The sequence below is a fragment of the Natator depressus genome, chromosome 26 (assembly GCF_965152275.1).
Source record: "Natator depressus isolate rNatDep1 chromosome 26, rNatDep2.hap1, whole genome shotgun sequence".
NCBI lineage: Eukaryota > Metazoa > Chordata > Testudines > Cheloniidae > Natator > Natator depressus.
The window spans coordinates 7,343,383-7,356,766 of NC_134259.1; the positions used below are offsets into that span (position 1 = coordinate 7,343,383).

General features: G+C 45.3%; 1 protein-coding gene across 1 annotated transcript in view; it reads left to right on the top strand.

The window, feature by feature from the left end:
• The window catches only part of DOCK5 (dedicator of cytokinesis 5), a 127,061-nt gene that overhangs the window by 89,954 nt on the left and 23,723 nt on the right, over positions 1 to 13,384 (top strand). The window contains exons 29-38 of the mRNA XM_074939937.1: positions 1,229 to 1,323; positions 2,263 to 2,341; positions 3,418 to 3,518; positions 4,869 to 4,927; positions 5,951 to 6,105; positions 7,848 to 7,933; positions 8,369 to 8,525; positions 10,706 to 10,746; positions 10,860 to 10,950; positions 12,851 to 12,970. Of these exons, the coding sequence (XP_074796038.1) occupies positions 1,229 to 1,323; positions 2,263 to 2,341; positions 3,418 to 3,518; positions 4,869 to 4,927; positions 5,951 to 6,105; positions 7,848 to 7,933; positions 8,369 to 8,525; positions 10,706 to 10,746; positions 10,860 to 10,950; positions 12,851 to 12,970 (984 nt within the window). The remainder of the gene's footprint in view (positions 1 to 1,228; positions 1,324 to 2,262; positions 2,342 to 3,417; positions 3,519 to 4,868; positions 4,928 to 5,950; positions 6,106 to 7,847; positions 7,934 to 8,368; positions 8,526 to 10,705; positions 10,747 to 10,859; positions 10,951 to 12,850; positions 12,971 to 13,384) is intronic.

Consider the following 13,384-nt stretch of genomic DNA (forward strand, 5'->3'; position numbering starts at 1 on the left):
CATGCACAGCTTGTGCATGTGAGACAAACCAGGAAGGTGAATTGTATAAAAACAAAGCTGGTACAAGAATACAACTTCAGGAGACACTGGTCCAAAATGTAGGTTTGGAATCGAACTGTTACCATCCCTAAAACGTATAGAAATGTATCCATTAAATTATTTTTAAAATAATTCCAATGGCGGCATGATTTATTTACAATTTTTTAAAAAAATAAGCATCCCCTTGTGGCATTTTCAGCCCAGACACTGCAATGTTGCTTCTTCACGTTAACATGGTTAAGAGCTAATTCTAGTCTTCATGGTGCCCCTTGTCAAGCCTGAACCTTTCCATCAAGCTCTGATTTAATAGTGCTTAGAGGATTTCTGCTACAGCAGTAGCAGTGTCCATTTCTCTCTCTGCATCAGTGTCACTTTCCAATTCTTTAGTGCACGCTATTCAACTCAGCAGCACATTTCTTTGCTGGGGACCTTCGGAAAGTGGTGACTTCTCGGTTGTGTGTGTGTGTCTGGTGCTTGAATGCGAACGTTACCTCTTAGAGCAGAAGAGAACTTTTGAACATTTGAACCTCTGGAGACGGAGGTTCTTTCTTGGTCTAAAGTTAGATTTTGTCAGTATTGCTTGCGCAAATCCCACTCTTCATCCTGCAACTTGGCAGAAAAGCCTCATCTAGACTAGGACTTAAGGTGTGATGGCTTTAACTTGACCGGTTTAGCTCTTGTTAAAAACTGCATGTCTTGTCTACACTAGACATTTGCTAACTTCACACCTCATCTAGTGAAGGCCTAAATGACTGGGAAATGACAACCCCTTCTCTATCTATGTATATAACAAATAATGCAGCAGCCCGATGTAATGTCATCATTCGTACCTTCTGAAGGGAAGTATTAGGTCGAAAGACTTTGAACACCTGTTTTGCTTTTTAATGCTCTCTACGCATCTAGAGATTGACTTCAAACAATAAGAACAGATTTAATTGCATTAATTGAATAGATTTGTGGAGGGGATTTTTTTTTCCTCCTGTAATTTGATGGATGAGATTTCAGACATAATTTAGTTACCATGATATATGCCACAATAAAAGATGCATTTCAAAAGGCCAGCATATTGATCTGTGATCAGTGGAATCTGCAGTCACACATGTTTGCATCCCCCACTCTTCCCCCCCGTGCTTCCATCTGATTATAGACTAATGTTCTTGGACCTTTCATGTGGCATGTTTTTGTACAGGACTTCCTGATGGAAACCTTCATCATGTTTAAGGATCTGATTGGAAAGAATGTCTATGCAAACGACTGGATGGTGATGAACATGATGCAGAGCAGGTAAACAACCTCTACCAGAGGCTGCTACTGGTAGAAGGCTCATGTGACTTCTTCAGAACTTGTTGGCTCTGGGACTGGGGAGGTTTTGCATTAGAGCCGCTGCAAGTAAATTGAGATGTACTTCCTTTAAAAGTTCATATTGGTTTAAGTTAGCTTTGACTAAAGTCCTGTTGGCTGGACTTTTTTTTTTTTTGGATGACTTGTGAACTGCAAACTCTTTCTTCCTCTGTCAAAAGGAGTGTTTGCAAAACTGAAAGCTTCCCCCCCCCAGTGATTGTATTTCCCTGCCAGAGATGCCTGCTTCAATCTGAGAAGCCTCTTTATTTCAAATCTGGGGGGAGATGCATCATCACTTGGGAAACTTAAAGCTAAACTGGACAAAAGAGGATGATCATGCGTGTAGGGTGCTAGCCCAGTACCTGGGAAACCCAGTTCATTTCCCTCCTGTGCCACAGACTTCCTGTGTGATCTTAGGCAGGTCACTTAGCCTCTCTGTTCTTCAGTTCACCATCTGTGCAATGGGGTTAATAGCACTTACCTACCTTACAGGGGTGTTGTGAGGGTAAATACATTAAAGACTGTGAGTAATTCAGAAACCACAGTCATAAGGGTCATGGAAGTGCCTAAGAGAGACAAAACACGAGCAAATATCCTCTGTGGAACCACACTGCATTGGTATGGGGGCTGGATGACCTAATAGATCTTTTCATTTGTAACGTCCCTAAATCAGGGATACTTCTGTTGCGAAACCGAGAAAGAACCTTCACCTCCCACTGAGGACAGAGAATTTTGGGGAAAGAGAAGGATTACAGTACTAGAGCTCAACCTTTGAGGTCACTGGTTCATGCCTCATCCGAGCTTGTGAAAAGGAGCCGTACATTCAGGCATGTGCTGTTTCTACTTCCATGGATGCCTCCTTATCTGTGTTTACTTTTCCAGGGTTTTCCTCCGAGCGGTGAACCAATTTACCTCGGTGCTCAACCGATTCTTTCTGGATCAAGCAAGCTTCGAACTCCAGGTGAGGATAAATTTCGTTCTGGATTCTCCTGACCGCTTTGGAACTGAGCAAGTCCAGAGAGGTGATGGGTGCCCTCAACTCCCACTGGCGCCAGTTGTGTTACTGATATTGATGAGGGTGTTATTGTTCTGTCCTCTTGGTGGAAAAGTAGCATGACTTGGAAATTTCTAACCCGAGATGCTACTTGTCACATGGGCTTGTGCTCAGCCAATGATCTGTGGAGCATGTTCTACGCTCATTCTGCATGCCATCTAGCATTGATGTGCTAAAGCGGGAGTGTGAAAGTATCTCTTTCCACCCCTTACTTTTGTGTTAGGTTGACTATAGTTAACTGGCACTTTGCGGGGGTTTGATGGCAAAACCCTCTTTTGAGGAGGCATGGTCTTGTGGTTAATGCCCTGGACTGGGACACAGGAGTTCTGTTCAATTCCTAATTCTGCCTCAGACTCCCTGTGTGACCTTGGGCAAGTCACTTAAACTTTCTGCTACCTCCGTTCCCCGTGTGTGATATGGAGATAATACTTCCCTGTCCTCACAGAGAGACTCTGGAGCCCAAGTCATAGACTAGAACCATAGAAACACAGAACAAAAAGATGGTCTCTGCTCCAAAGAGCTTACAATCCAAGTATATGATAAGAGACAACAGGTGGAAATAGACAGATGGAAGAGCTCAAGGAATCAAAGAGACTGTATTGGTCAGCAGAGAGGCCATGGTCTCAGCACACCAGCAACCTACCTGTTACGTTTTTCATGGGCAAAGGAGAGCTTTAAGGAGGGATTTGGTGTATCTAGATTCATAAATAGTCTTCTGAGTGAGCATTTTAAATAGATCAGACCAAAAGGAACAAAGTTTGATGGTGCAGATTGTACAGCTCTTAATTAGCTTTTACACCTGTTGACCTCCTGTGGGAATTTATTTTTCCCCATTCATTGTAATTGTGTTTCCTCATTAATACCTGACAGAGAATCTGCAGCACTGGTGATGAAGTAGCTCTCTTGTGCTGTGTGTTTCTGTTCCTTTGTGGTTTTCCTTTCTTTAATCAGTTTTTCCCCCTCTCCACCCCCCACCCCCACAGCTCTGGAACAATTACTTCCACTTGGCAGTAGCTTTTCTCACTCACGAATCCCTGCAGCTGGAGAACTTCTCACAGGCCAAACGCAACAAAATTATCAAGAAGTAAGTTCATATTTAAATGTGGTCAGGTCGTCTTACTCTTAGAAAATTAAACCCAGTCTTTATATTGTGCTCATCTCGCGAGGCACACCTGGTCCAATCCCTGGATATGTCCGGACTGCAATCACAGTGTGCGACTCCTGTAGATGTACCTGGGCGGCTTTTAATCTGGTTCGCTCGGGTACCGGAGCAGTGAAGCTGTGGCAACATGGGTTTCTGTGCAGACGAGCCACCCGAGTAAGTACACAGGGCTCTGGGTAGGTTTGTACATCCTCTGCTGAAGCCGTTGGTTGCAGTGTAGACATACTGTGCATGTGGGCTCTCTGTGACAGGACAGTTCGTGGTAGGTCCAGACAATGGGCTCTGCATGTTTGGGTTGAGTTTAAACACGTGAGTGGTTTGGTTAATTCTCAAACAGAAGTTGTGGCTTCTTTAAGGTCCAAGATAGAAGGTTTTCCTCAGCCGTAGTCCTCAAAGTAAGGAATTACTGGCTTCCCCAGCCGTAATGCAGGACAAGTGAGCAATAACCAGCTCATCCCTCCAGCATTAAGGCCTCTTCTTCTCACAGCTCCATTTCCTGTCGTCTCAGTATTGCCAATCCCAAGTGTACAAAAATCCTGAGTCAGGCCCCCCAAAATCATGATGTGGGCTTAAAAATCTTGAAAAAAGGGAAGGTGCCACGGCATCCGCAAGCCCCTGCTGGAGTCCCAGCACTGTGGGCTGAGGGGGGAGGCTGTGGGCAGGGCAGCAGCGAGGAGGCACGTCCCAGGACTTCCTCCCCTGGCTGCAGCCCCACAAACCTGCCTTCCACTTACTGGCAAGCTCCAGAGAAGAGCAACTATTGGCTGGGAACCGAGAGGTTGCAAATAAGGGGAATCCACTGCAATCCCATTCATAAAATTATCAAGTGCCTTCTTAAAACTAGTTCGGTTTCTTGGCCCTACTCCTGCCATTGGTCAGCTTTTGCAGAACCTCACTCCTCTGATGGTTAGAAACCTTCTTTTAATTTCCAGCCTAAACTTATTCATGGTCATCTTATCACGATTTGTTCTTGGGCCAACATAATCCTTCATCTTAAATATCTCTTCTCCCTCCCTGGTGTTTGCCCCCCCTGAAGATGTCTGGTGTCCACTCACCTCTTGGCAGATTGGTGGTAAGGAGGAGCTTGGCCTTCAGTTTTTGAACTCTTTACCCTAGATGCCCAATATTCAGGGCTACATTTTTTAAAAGGGCAGGCTAGTAGATTGTGCAGCTGGGCTGTTAAATTTCCCTGGCAGTTTAACAAGGCAAATTTCAATACATGCATTTTTTCTTTTACCTTCTTCTCTCATTTAATATTTTTTCCCTTTCTAGATATGGGGACATGAGGAAAGAGATTGGCTTCAAAATAAGGGATATGTGGTACAACCTGGGTGAGTTCCCTATCTGTACAGTTCACAATAGTATGTATGTTCTACCTCCAAAACTGGATTTCAGTTCTTCTATGAGATGGGGCTCTGCAGTCCATCCGCTTTGTGCCTGGTAGCTCTTGCATGCTGCTAGAGTTCCACCGAAGCTGTGGACCCTCTGGATTAGCTCTCCCGTTCTGGGACTATGTGACAGTGAAAGCAAGTAACACAGAGACTTTGCCAAGGAATTTCTAAACCAGTCACACTTTACTCACAGACACGCACAAGAGAGATACAGCTCTATGGAAAAACAACAAAACCTGCATGCAAATCCCTGCCTCAGTTTCCTTACCCCTCTGAGAGCCCTTTAGTTTTTGGTCAGTGTCTTATAGGGAGTGCAGGAGCCTTCTTCCTCAACTCCTCTTCCTCCTGCACAGCCTTGCTGCCTTCTGATCTTCTTTCTCTTGATGGAGAGAGTCTCACATTTTAACATTTGAATCACTTTGTCTCTCCCTGTCCTTCTGTTGTTGCTTTTTAACTTCTCCACTCCTCTGAGCTGCCACCTCCTCCAGCCCCAGTTAAAAGCAGTTAGCAGTTCATTCACTTTTGGCTGGTAGCGCCCATTGTGCTGCTAGGGCAAGATTATTCAATTGTCAGTGGTCCTGAAGGACTGTCCTGCTCAGGGGCAGGCACCCAAGTGCCGGGACCCTTTCCCTTAACACCAGAGGCTGGTGCACAGATGCAATCATACAATCCAGTCAGTAGCGTTAATTCCCACAAACAGATTCCCAAACCGTCAGACCACATAAAACTTGAGAGTGGGATTTTCAAGAGAGACTCAGTGATTTAGGGGCACAAATGGCAGCGGGACATAAAACTGCACCATTAATGGGTGTCACCCGCTTTGAGAACTTCACTGGCACGGAATGTGTGCACTGTCTTCTCGTTACCTTGAAATGACTAATGTGCTGCCAGATACAGCCACCTGCCTTCAAGCAGCTGTGTTCCACTGAGCAGAGGCTGGGTCTAATCTTCTCTCTGTCACAGGCCCCCATAAGATCAAGTTCATCCCATCGATGGTGGGTCCAATCCTGGAGGTGACCTTGACACCTGAGTCCGAGCTGCGGAAAGCTGCCATTCCCATCTTCTTTGACATGATGCAGTGCGAGTTCAACTTCAGTGGGAACAGAAACTTTCATATGGTGAGGGACCGTGGAATCGTCGGCACTGAAGTTTCATGCCGTGTGTTGGGCAAGTAGGAAAAAAGCAAATAAAGGAGTTTCCTTTAAAAAAAAAAAATAAAAATAAATAAAAATAAAAGTGCACACCCAGCACAAAGCACTGTGGGAAGTGTACTGTAAGGCCATTTTATGTGGTGAATGTAGCAGGAGACTGCAAGTCTGGATTCTTGTGTTCTGTTACTGACTGTGTTGCTGTGTAGCCTTGGGCAAGTCACTTAACTTCTCTGTGCCTCAGTTTCCCCATCTGTAAAAATAGGTGAATACCCATCGCACAATTGCAAAGGGATTTGAGATCCTTGGATCAAAAGGTGCATTATAAACTAGTATTTACTGTTTATCTATATAGTGTTGTTTATTTGTATTACCATAGCACCTAGCAGCCCTAGTCCTAGACCAGAGCCCCACTGAGCTAGGTGCTGTACAAACAATAGAACCAAATGGTGGTCCTTGTCCCCGGGGTCTTGCAACCTACATAGCAATAATTCTCTGAGGGTAACTTCTTGGCTGCAAATATTAAGTTGTTCTGCTCTATGGAGCAGTTAACATCCTTAATAACCCCTTCGAAAAACTTTAGCCCTCACAATATCCCCCACTTTATTGTGGCCGTGGTACAGAGAGGGGAAGTGACTTGCTTGAGTTTACCCAACATCGGGGGCAGAACTGAGACTCGAACGCAGGTCTCCGACACACAACTCTGGGCTGCTTCCACTGGACTTCTCGCTGTACTGCTAGCCTGAAAACGCTGGTAGGGAAGGAAGAAAAAGAGGTTCTTTGCTGGGTGCCCAGTTATCCCTTCAACTCTAGCAACTGCCACTCAGAACTTTTCTTCCCACGTTCCTCGGGGGATGCCAGTCATTAGCATCACAGCCAGTAGGTCGGGGACACTCTAGTGACACTATGGTCGTTCTTCTCCCTGAAGACATTTGAAATCATCCATCCAGGAGGCAGCCTCCTTGGCGTTCTGCCTTTCAGACACACAAGACTGTTGTCACAATGTGATGCCTGTGTCCCTTTGCGCTGTACATGCCACCAACCCTTCCCTGCTTGGATCTCAGTTTAAATACTCAGAGGGGATCTTATTTTCCTCTGGGTCATCAGCCTTTGGCATTGTCTGCCCCGAGATGTGCTTGGATTGCTGGAGCATATGGGAATTGCTTGAATGCTATGGGATGTTGGGGCATGAATGTTTAATACTGGTTATAGACACACCCTGGTATCTTGGGGCTTGAATTGCTTACTACTGGGACGCTGGTTCCAAGAACACCAGTGGTAGCCTGGGGTATGATTGGGATTATATGCTTGATCAGGGTCACTCCTGCTCACACGTACACAAAATCAACCTGATCATCAAATCTGTGGCTGGCAAGAAATTTCCCCCTCTACCATATTAGCAGGGGCCTTGATGGGGGCTTTCCCCTTTCTCAGGAGAGAAGAGGGAACCATCCATTAGGATCAGGGAGATATATCCCAGATGATCAATTTCCTGTGACTTCTGGTTTGAGCAGGGGAGCTGTTCACATTTTCTGGCTCCTTCCCCGTCTTCTCTGTCTTTTCCTTGGGTAAAATCATCCTCCAGTTTGGCCAATTAGATCAGTGCCCCATCATGGGGCAATTCAGAAATTCCTCCTGCAAACACATCTGGGCTTCATTCCAAGTGCTCAGGATTTGTTCTGGTTTTGGATTTTTGTGTGTGTCTTTTTTAGCTTGAAAACGAGTTGATAACCAAACTGGACCAGGAAGTGGAAGGGGGCCGAGGGGACGAGCAATACAAGGCCTTGCTGGAGAAACTGTAAGTGTCTGAAACACACTCGGAAGAACACTAAAAAAATCCTAATTCCCTACTTCAGATGATTGAGTAACATAGAGAAGGCGCAACCCACAGTGATCTCAATATGAATTGGCTGCTGCCAAGATGGACTGATTGGCTTAAAATTATACCTTTGTTGTTGTTTTGCATTACAGCAGCACCTACAGGCTCCAAATGAGATCAGGGAGCCCGTGTGTTAGGGCCTGTACAGCTTCTAGCTTCCTGATGAGCAAAGCAGAGTAGCGAAAAGCCTCTTTCATGAAGATCCGTGTGTCTCCATTAGAGCCTTTTGGCCCAGTGACTTAGGAATGATGATCATAAAGTTCTGTTAACAGTAGAAGCACCGTCCAGAACTTGAACGGAATCTCTCTTTTCTTCTGTATTTCTCTCTTCTTTCCTCGGGCGATATGCCTGCAGCCTTTTGGAGCACTGCCGGAAGCACAAATACCTGTCGAGTTCTGGAGAAGTGTTTGCTTTGCTGGTCAGCAGCCTGCTTGAAAATCTCTTGGACTACAGGACCATCATGCACGATGAAAGCAAGGAGAACCGTATGAGCTGCACTGTCAATGTGCTGGTAGGAGGGGAGGCCTCTGGTGCTAATTTACTGACTTGCTTTTAACATTATAATCATTGGACAGACTTGGTATTTCCAGAGTGCAGGTGCCAGGCTTAGCTTGCACCTGAGATTCACCCTGAAAAATGATTGATTCCTGAATCTCCAGGAAAAAACAGGAGAACATGAAAGGTGGGAATCCTTAAGACAAGATTAAATATCTTTCTAAAAGACATGTTTTAATCAAGCCTCTGGGAGAAATTCTACAGCCTGCAAATCCAGGAGGTCAGACTAGATGATCACAGTGGTCCCTGAGGCCATGTCTACACTTACAAGCTTACAGCGACACAGCTGAACCGACACACCTGTGCCACTGTAAAAGTTCTCTTGTAGCCGTGTTATGCCGACGGGAAAGAGCTCTGCCAACAACATAATAAAACCAGCCCAACGAGCAGCGGTAACTATGTTGGCAGGAAAACATCTCCCGCTGACGTACCATCGTGCACGTGAGCACGTATGCTGGCAAAACTTACGTCAGTCGGTGGGGGGAGGGGGGTTGTTTTTTTCATACCCCTGAGCGACCAAAGTTTTGTTCACGTAAGTGCTAGGGTAGACATGGCCTTAGTCTATGACTCGATTTTCAAAAAGGCCCAGTCTTAGCCTAACTCTGCTCCCATTGATGTTAATGTTTTACTGTGGGCTTCAGCTCAGGTGGAGCTAGGCCAAATCAGAGCACATCTGAAAATGCCACTCTTAGCTTTCAGTGACCTGACTTTGGTCTGCCTACTTTAGGGGAGGTTCTGGCAGGACTGACTGAGCCAACTCTGAGCAGGGTACAGCAAGCCTAATTGAAGATAGTGCTAATTTGGGAAGCCAGCCCCAACGCTGAGTGAAAACTAAGATGTGCATGCAGAGGCTGGCACCCCAAAGCTAAGTGATGCTCAGTGTTTTAGGTTGGTTTGTTCTGCAGGTGGGGCAGTTGCGATCAGCTGAGCAGTCTACAGATGAGGAAGTTGTGATCTGGCTGCTGATCAGACAAAAAAACACCATGAGAATAGCCTCTCCAACGGTGTTTGGGGTACCTCTACCAGAGTTTGGGTACTTAGAAACAGCAGTGATCAGAGAAAATTATTGGTTGAGGGAAGATAACCAAATGTTCTGAACCCCTGAAAAGCGATTCAGGCTCAAATGTAGGGCTCTTAACCTCATTTGAACCGGATCATCTGTTCTTACTAACATTATTTGCTGGGATTGAAATGTTCTCGTATGCCACTTTATTGCTCTGTTTCTAGCTAAAGTTGGGCACAAAGCAAACTGTCGGCGACAAGCAACTGCGAACTTTAGAGGGGTTTGTCATCCAAACTCAGATACAGATTTCATGGCTAACCCTCATTTCCATAATACAGCAAGCCCTGGATTCCATATCCTCAGAAACTGAGGCGAGGATGGTGATGCCTAGTGAGTGGAGCCAAGGGTCAGAGCTGGAGTCAGGAATGAAGAGCTAGAACAAGGCAGGAGTAGGTCTTGGAGCAAGGCTGGAGCTGGCTGCGCCTGTGGACTCTGTCACTATGAGGCAGAGGAGAGTTCTAAGCCATGAAGCGACGTTGAGAAGACTGAGCTGCTGTTTCTCGTGTGAGGCTTATATCTGTGCTCTGAGAGTCACCAGACCAGCTCTTGGCTTGGCTGGGGCCTATCGCAAGAACGACTCATCCCTGTATGTGGCTTAGTTCAGAGACCACTCTTCACCTCGCACTTATCACTCGCAAATTGATCGGGGTTAGAATTTAAGCTTGGCTCCTTGACCCTCTCTCAGCTGCCAGTCTCTTTATGGGTTACAGAAGTCTGCCTGAGATCACACATGTCTTACAGAGAGGAAGGATGGTCCGGTGCTTAGGCTACTAGCCTAGGACTTGGGAAATTTACGTTCAACTCCTCTGCCACAGATTACCTGTGTGATCTCGGCCAAGTCACTTAGCCTCTCTGTGCCTTAGTTCCCCATCTAGGGATAATAGCACTTCCCTACCTCACTGGGGTGTTGTGAGGATAAATACATTGAAGATTGTGAGGTGCTCAGATACCGTGGTAATGGAGGTCAGATAAGTACCTAAGATTGATAGCCCTAAACAGGTAATTTACCTGACTCTGTGTGAATTCAGTAGTTTTTACACCAGCTTGATAACTGTGTGTTATTTTCTCGGCAGAATTTTTATAAGGAGAAGAAACGGGAGGACATATACATCAGGCAAGTTGGCTGCCTCCAGGATTGCATATAGAAATGTTTTATTCTCACTGCTTTTGGGTGCCTCCGTTCAGGAGCCTTCAGATCAAATCCCTGTTTGCTTCTCATTCATCTAGGTATCTGTATAAACTTCGGGACCTACACAGGGACTGTGAGAACTTCACAGAGGCAGCATACACTCTGCTTCTCCATGCAGAACTCCTTAAGGTGACTCACTAGAGGCAATTTTAGTATTTTTACAGGGTTTGTGGAATTTCAGCTTGACAAAGAAGACCAAGCAATGCAGAATAATAAATCTGTGTGATTTTTAACCTGAAAAGGTTGCCAAGGACCTGAATAGTTTTGCAAGTTGCACATCAGGTATAAACTGGATAGTTGATGAAAGCAGCAGAGTAATATAACTTGCACCGATTTGGCATGCAATCCTGCAAATCTTTGTTGGGGTAGGATGGTCCAGGGGGTAAAGCACTGGACTGGGAGTCAGGAGATTTGTGTCCTATTACTAGCTCTGTCACTGCTGTGTGATCTTACCAAGACACTTTACTTCTCTGAGTGCCTCTTCCTCGTCTTCAAACTAGGGATAATGATCATAGAAACTTAGGACAGGAAGGGACCTGGACCTCTAGTCTGTACCCGGTCATCTTGTTTTTTGCATCCCCCTGTACTGAGCAGGACCAAGTATATCCGCTGCATCCCTGACAAGTGTTTGTCTATTCTGTTCTTAAATACCTACAATGACGGGGATTCCACAGCCTCCCTGGATACCCTGTTCCAGTGCTTTTAACTATCCTTAGAGTTAGAACGTTTTCATAGAACCCTGGGACTGGAAGGGACCTCGAGAGGCCATCTAGTCCAGTCCCCTGCACTCAAGGTAGGACTAACTATTGTCTAGACCACCCCTAATATCTGACCTGAATCTCCCTTGCTGCAAACTGAGCCAGTTACTTCTTGCCTGATGGTTGGAGGACATGGAGAACAATTGATCACCGTCATGATAGACGCCTTCCTTTCCAAAGTGCTCTGAGATCCACTGATGGGTAGTGTATTTTTTATTTTAGTAGTCCCATTGGCTTCGGTATGACTGCTCATGTGACTAAGGGGTTGAGGATCAGAACACTGGTGTGAAAAATGAGTGAGACTTACCATTAATTGGGCATTCTGTGGGTATGGAATTCATCCCTGGCGTAGACAAGTGCCAGGTTGCACCTATCTACAGCAGTGCTGATTTTCTTTCCAGGACTGTTGGAGATGGTCCAGGGGTAAAATGAAGTGTATTGGGCATCCAGGGTACCGCTTGCTCATAAACCTACCTGTTAATTTCTCTTGCTGCCACGCCCCCTTCCTCCCACTTGTGTATCAGTGAGGCGCTAGTCTACACACAGACGTGCCCTGATTTAATTACACTGATGCAAAATTCAGTGTGGATACTCTTATTTTGGCTTCAGAGTGGCTTTTTGCCTTTTAGCTTGAACTTGTGCCAAAAAAGCCTGTCTTGAACTGAAATAAGAGCTTCCACAGAGCCATTCAGATTTTGATTTGTTTAAAATGATACCTTAAATTACAATTCAAGGTGCGGCGCTGCGTGTAGGTAAGAAATTATGTCCATTTCACACACCCATCCGAATGTCAATTGTTTGTCAGTTACACAACTTTGTCACTTAGGCCTGATCTGTGTACACATGTGCGCGCGCGCACACACACGCACTTGCACTGGTTTAACTAAAGGTGTGATTTCTATACCAGTTTAGTTAAATCGATGCAACTTTTGTGTGCAGACACTCTTACATCTATTTAAACCTGGCTTATGTAAATGTATAGGTGCGTAACCTGTATAACCAGTTTCAAACTGATAGAAGAGCGTCCACAAAGGAGTTTGTACGAGTTTAACTAAATTGGTTTATAAACTGATTTAAGTTAAACCAGTGCAACTTTTGTGTGTAGACGAGGTCTTACTCCTGGCTTCTGACCATTTATTCCTGCAGTGTAACTTACACCTCCCCTTGCATTGCTGTTAAATTTGGTTCAGACACATCCACAGGAGTTGAACCCACTCCCATTTGGCTCAACACGTCCCGGTTCTTTTCAACTGTTTTTTCCCTTTTCCCAGTGGTCCGATAAGCCGTGTGCTCCCCATCTGCTGCAGAGGGACAGCTACTACGTTTATTCACAACAAGAACTCAAGGAGAAACTCTACCAAGAAATCATCTCTTTCTTTGACAAGGGCAAAGTGAGTGTCTCTGCAGATCCTGAGTGGCTCTTACAAACAAATTGATCCGGAAAGAAAGGGAAAGATGATAATCCAACAGGCCTGTGTATAAATCAAAAAGCTAGGATTTTTTCAAGGGATTCAATTGAATTTCAGTGGGAATTGGGCACTTAACTCCCTTAGATTCCTTTGAAAATCCAGTGCCCCCTGTGAGTCAAAGGTCTCATCCTGCATGATGCTGAGCACCCTCAACTCTAGAGCTGGCAGAATATCGGGGTGGGGGGTAATGACAAGTGTTTTTCCTGTCTTTCTTTTTCCCTTGACAAACATTTTGTATCAAAATTTTTAATGGTGAAAAGAAATTGGTTGATTGTACTGAGCTCCCATTAGCTGAATTCTTAACAGATGGCTCCCCCATTCCTTCCCCATGGTGAG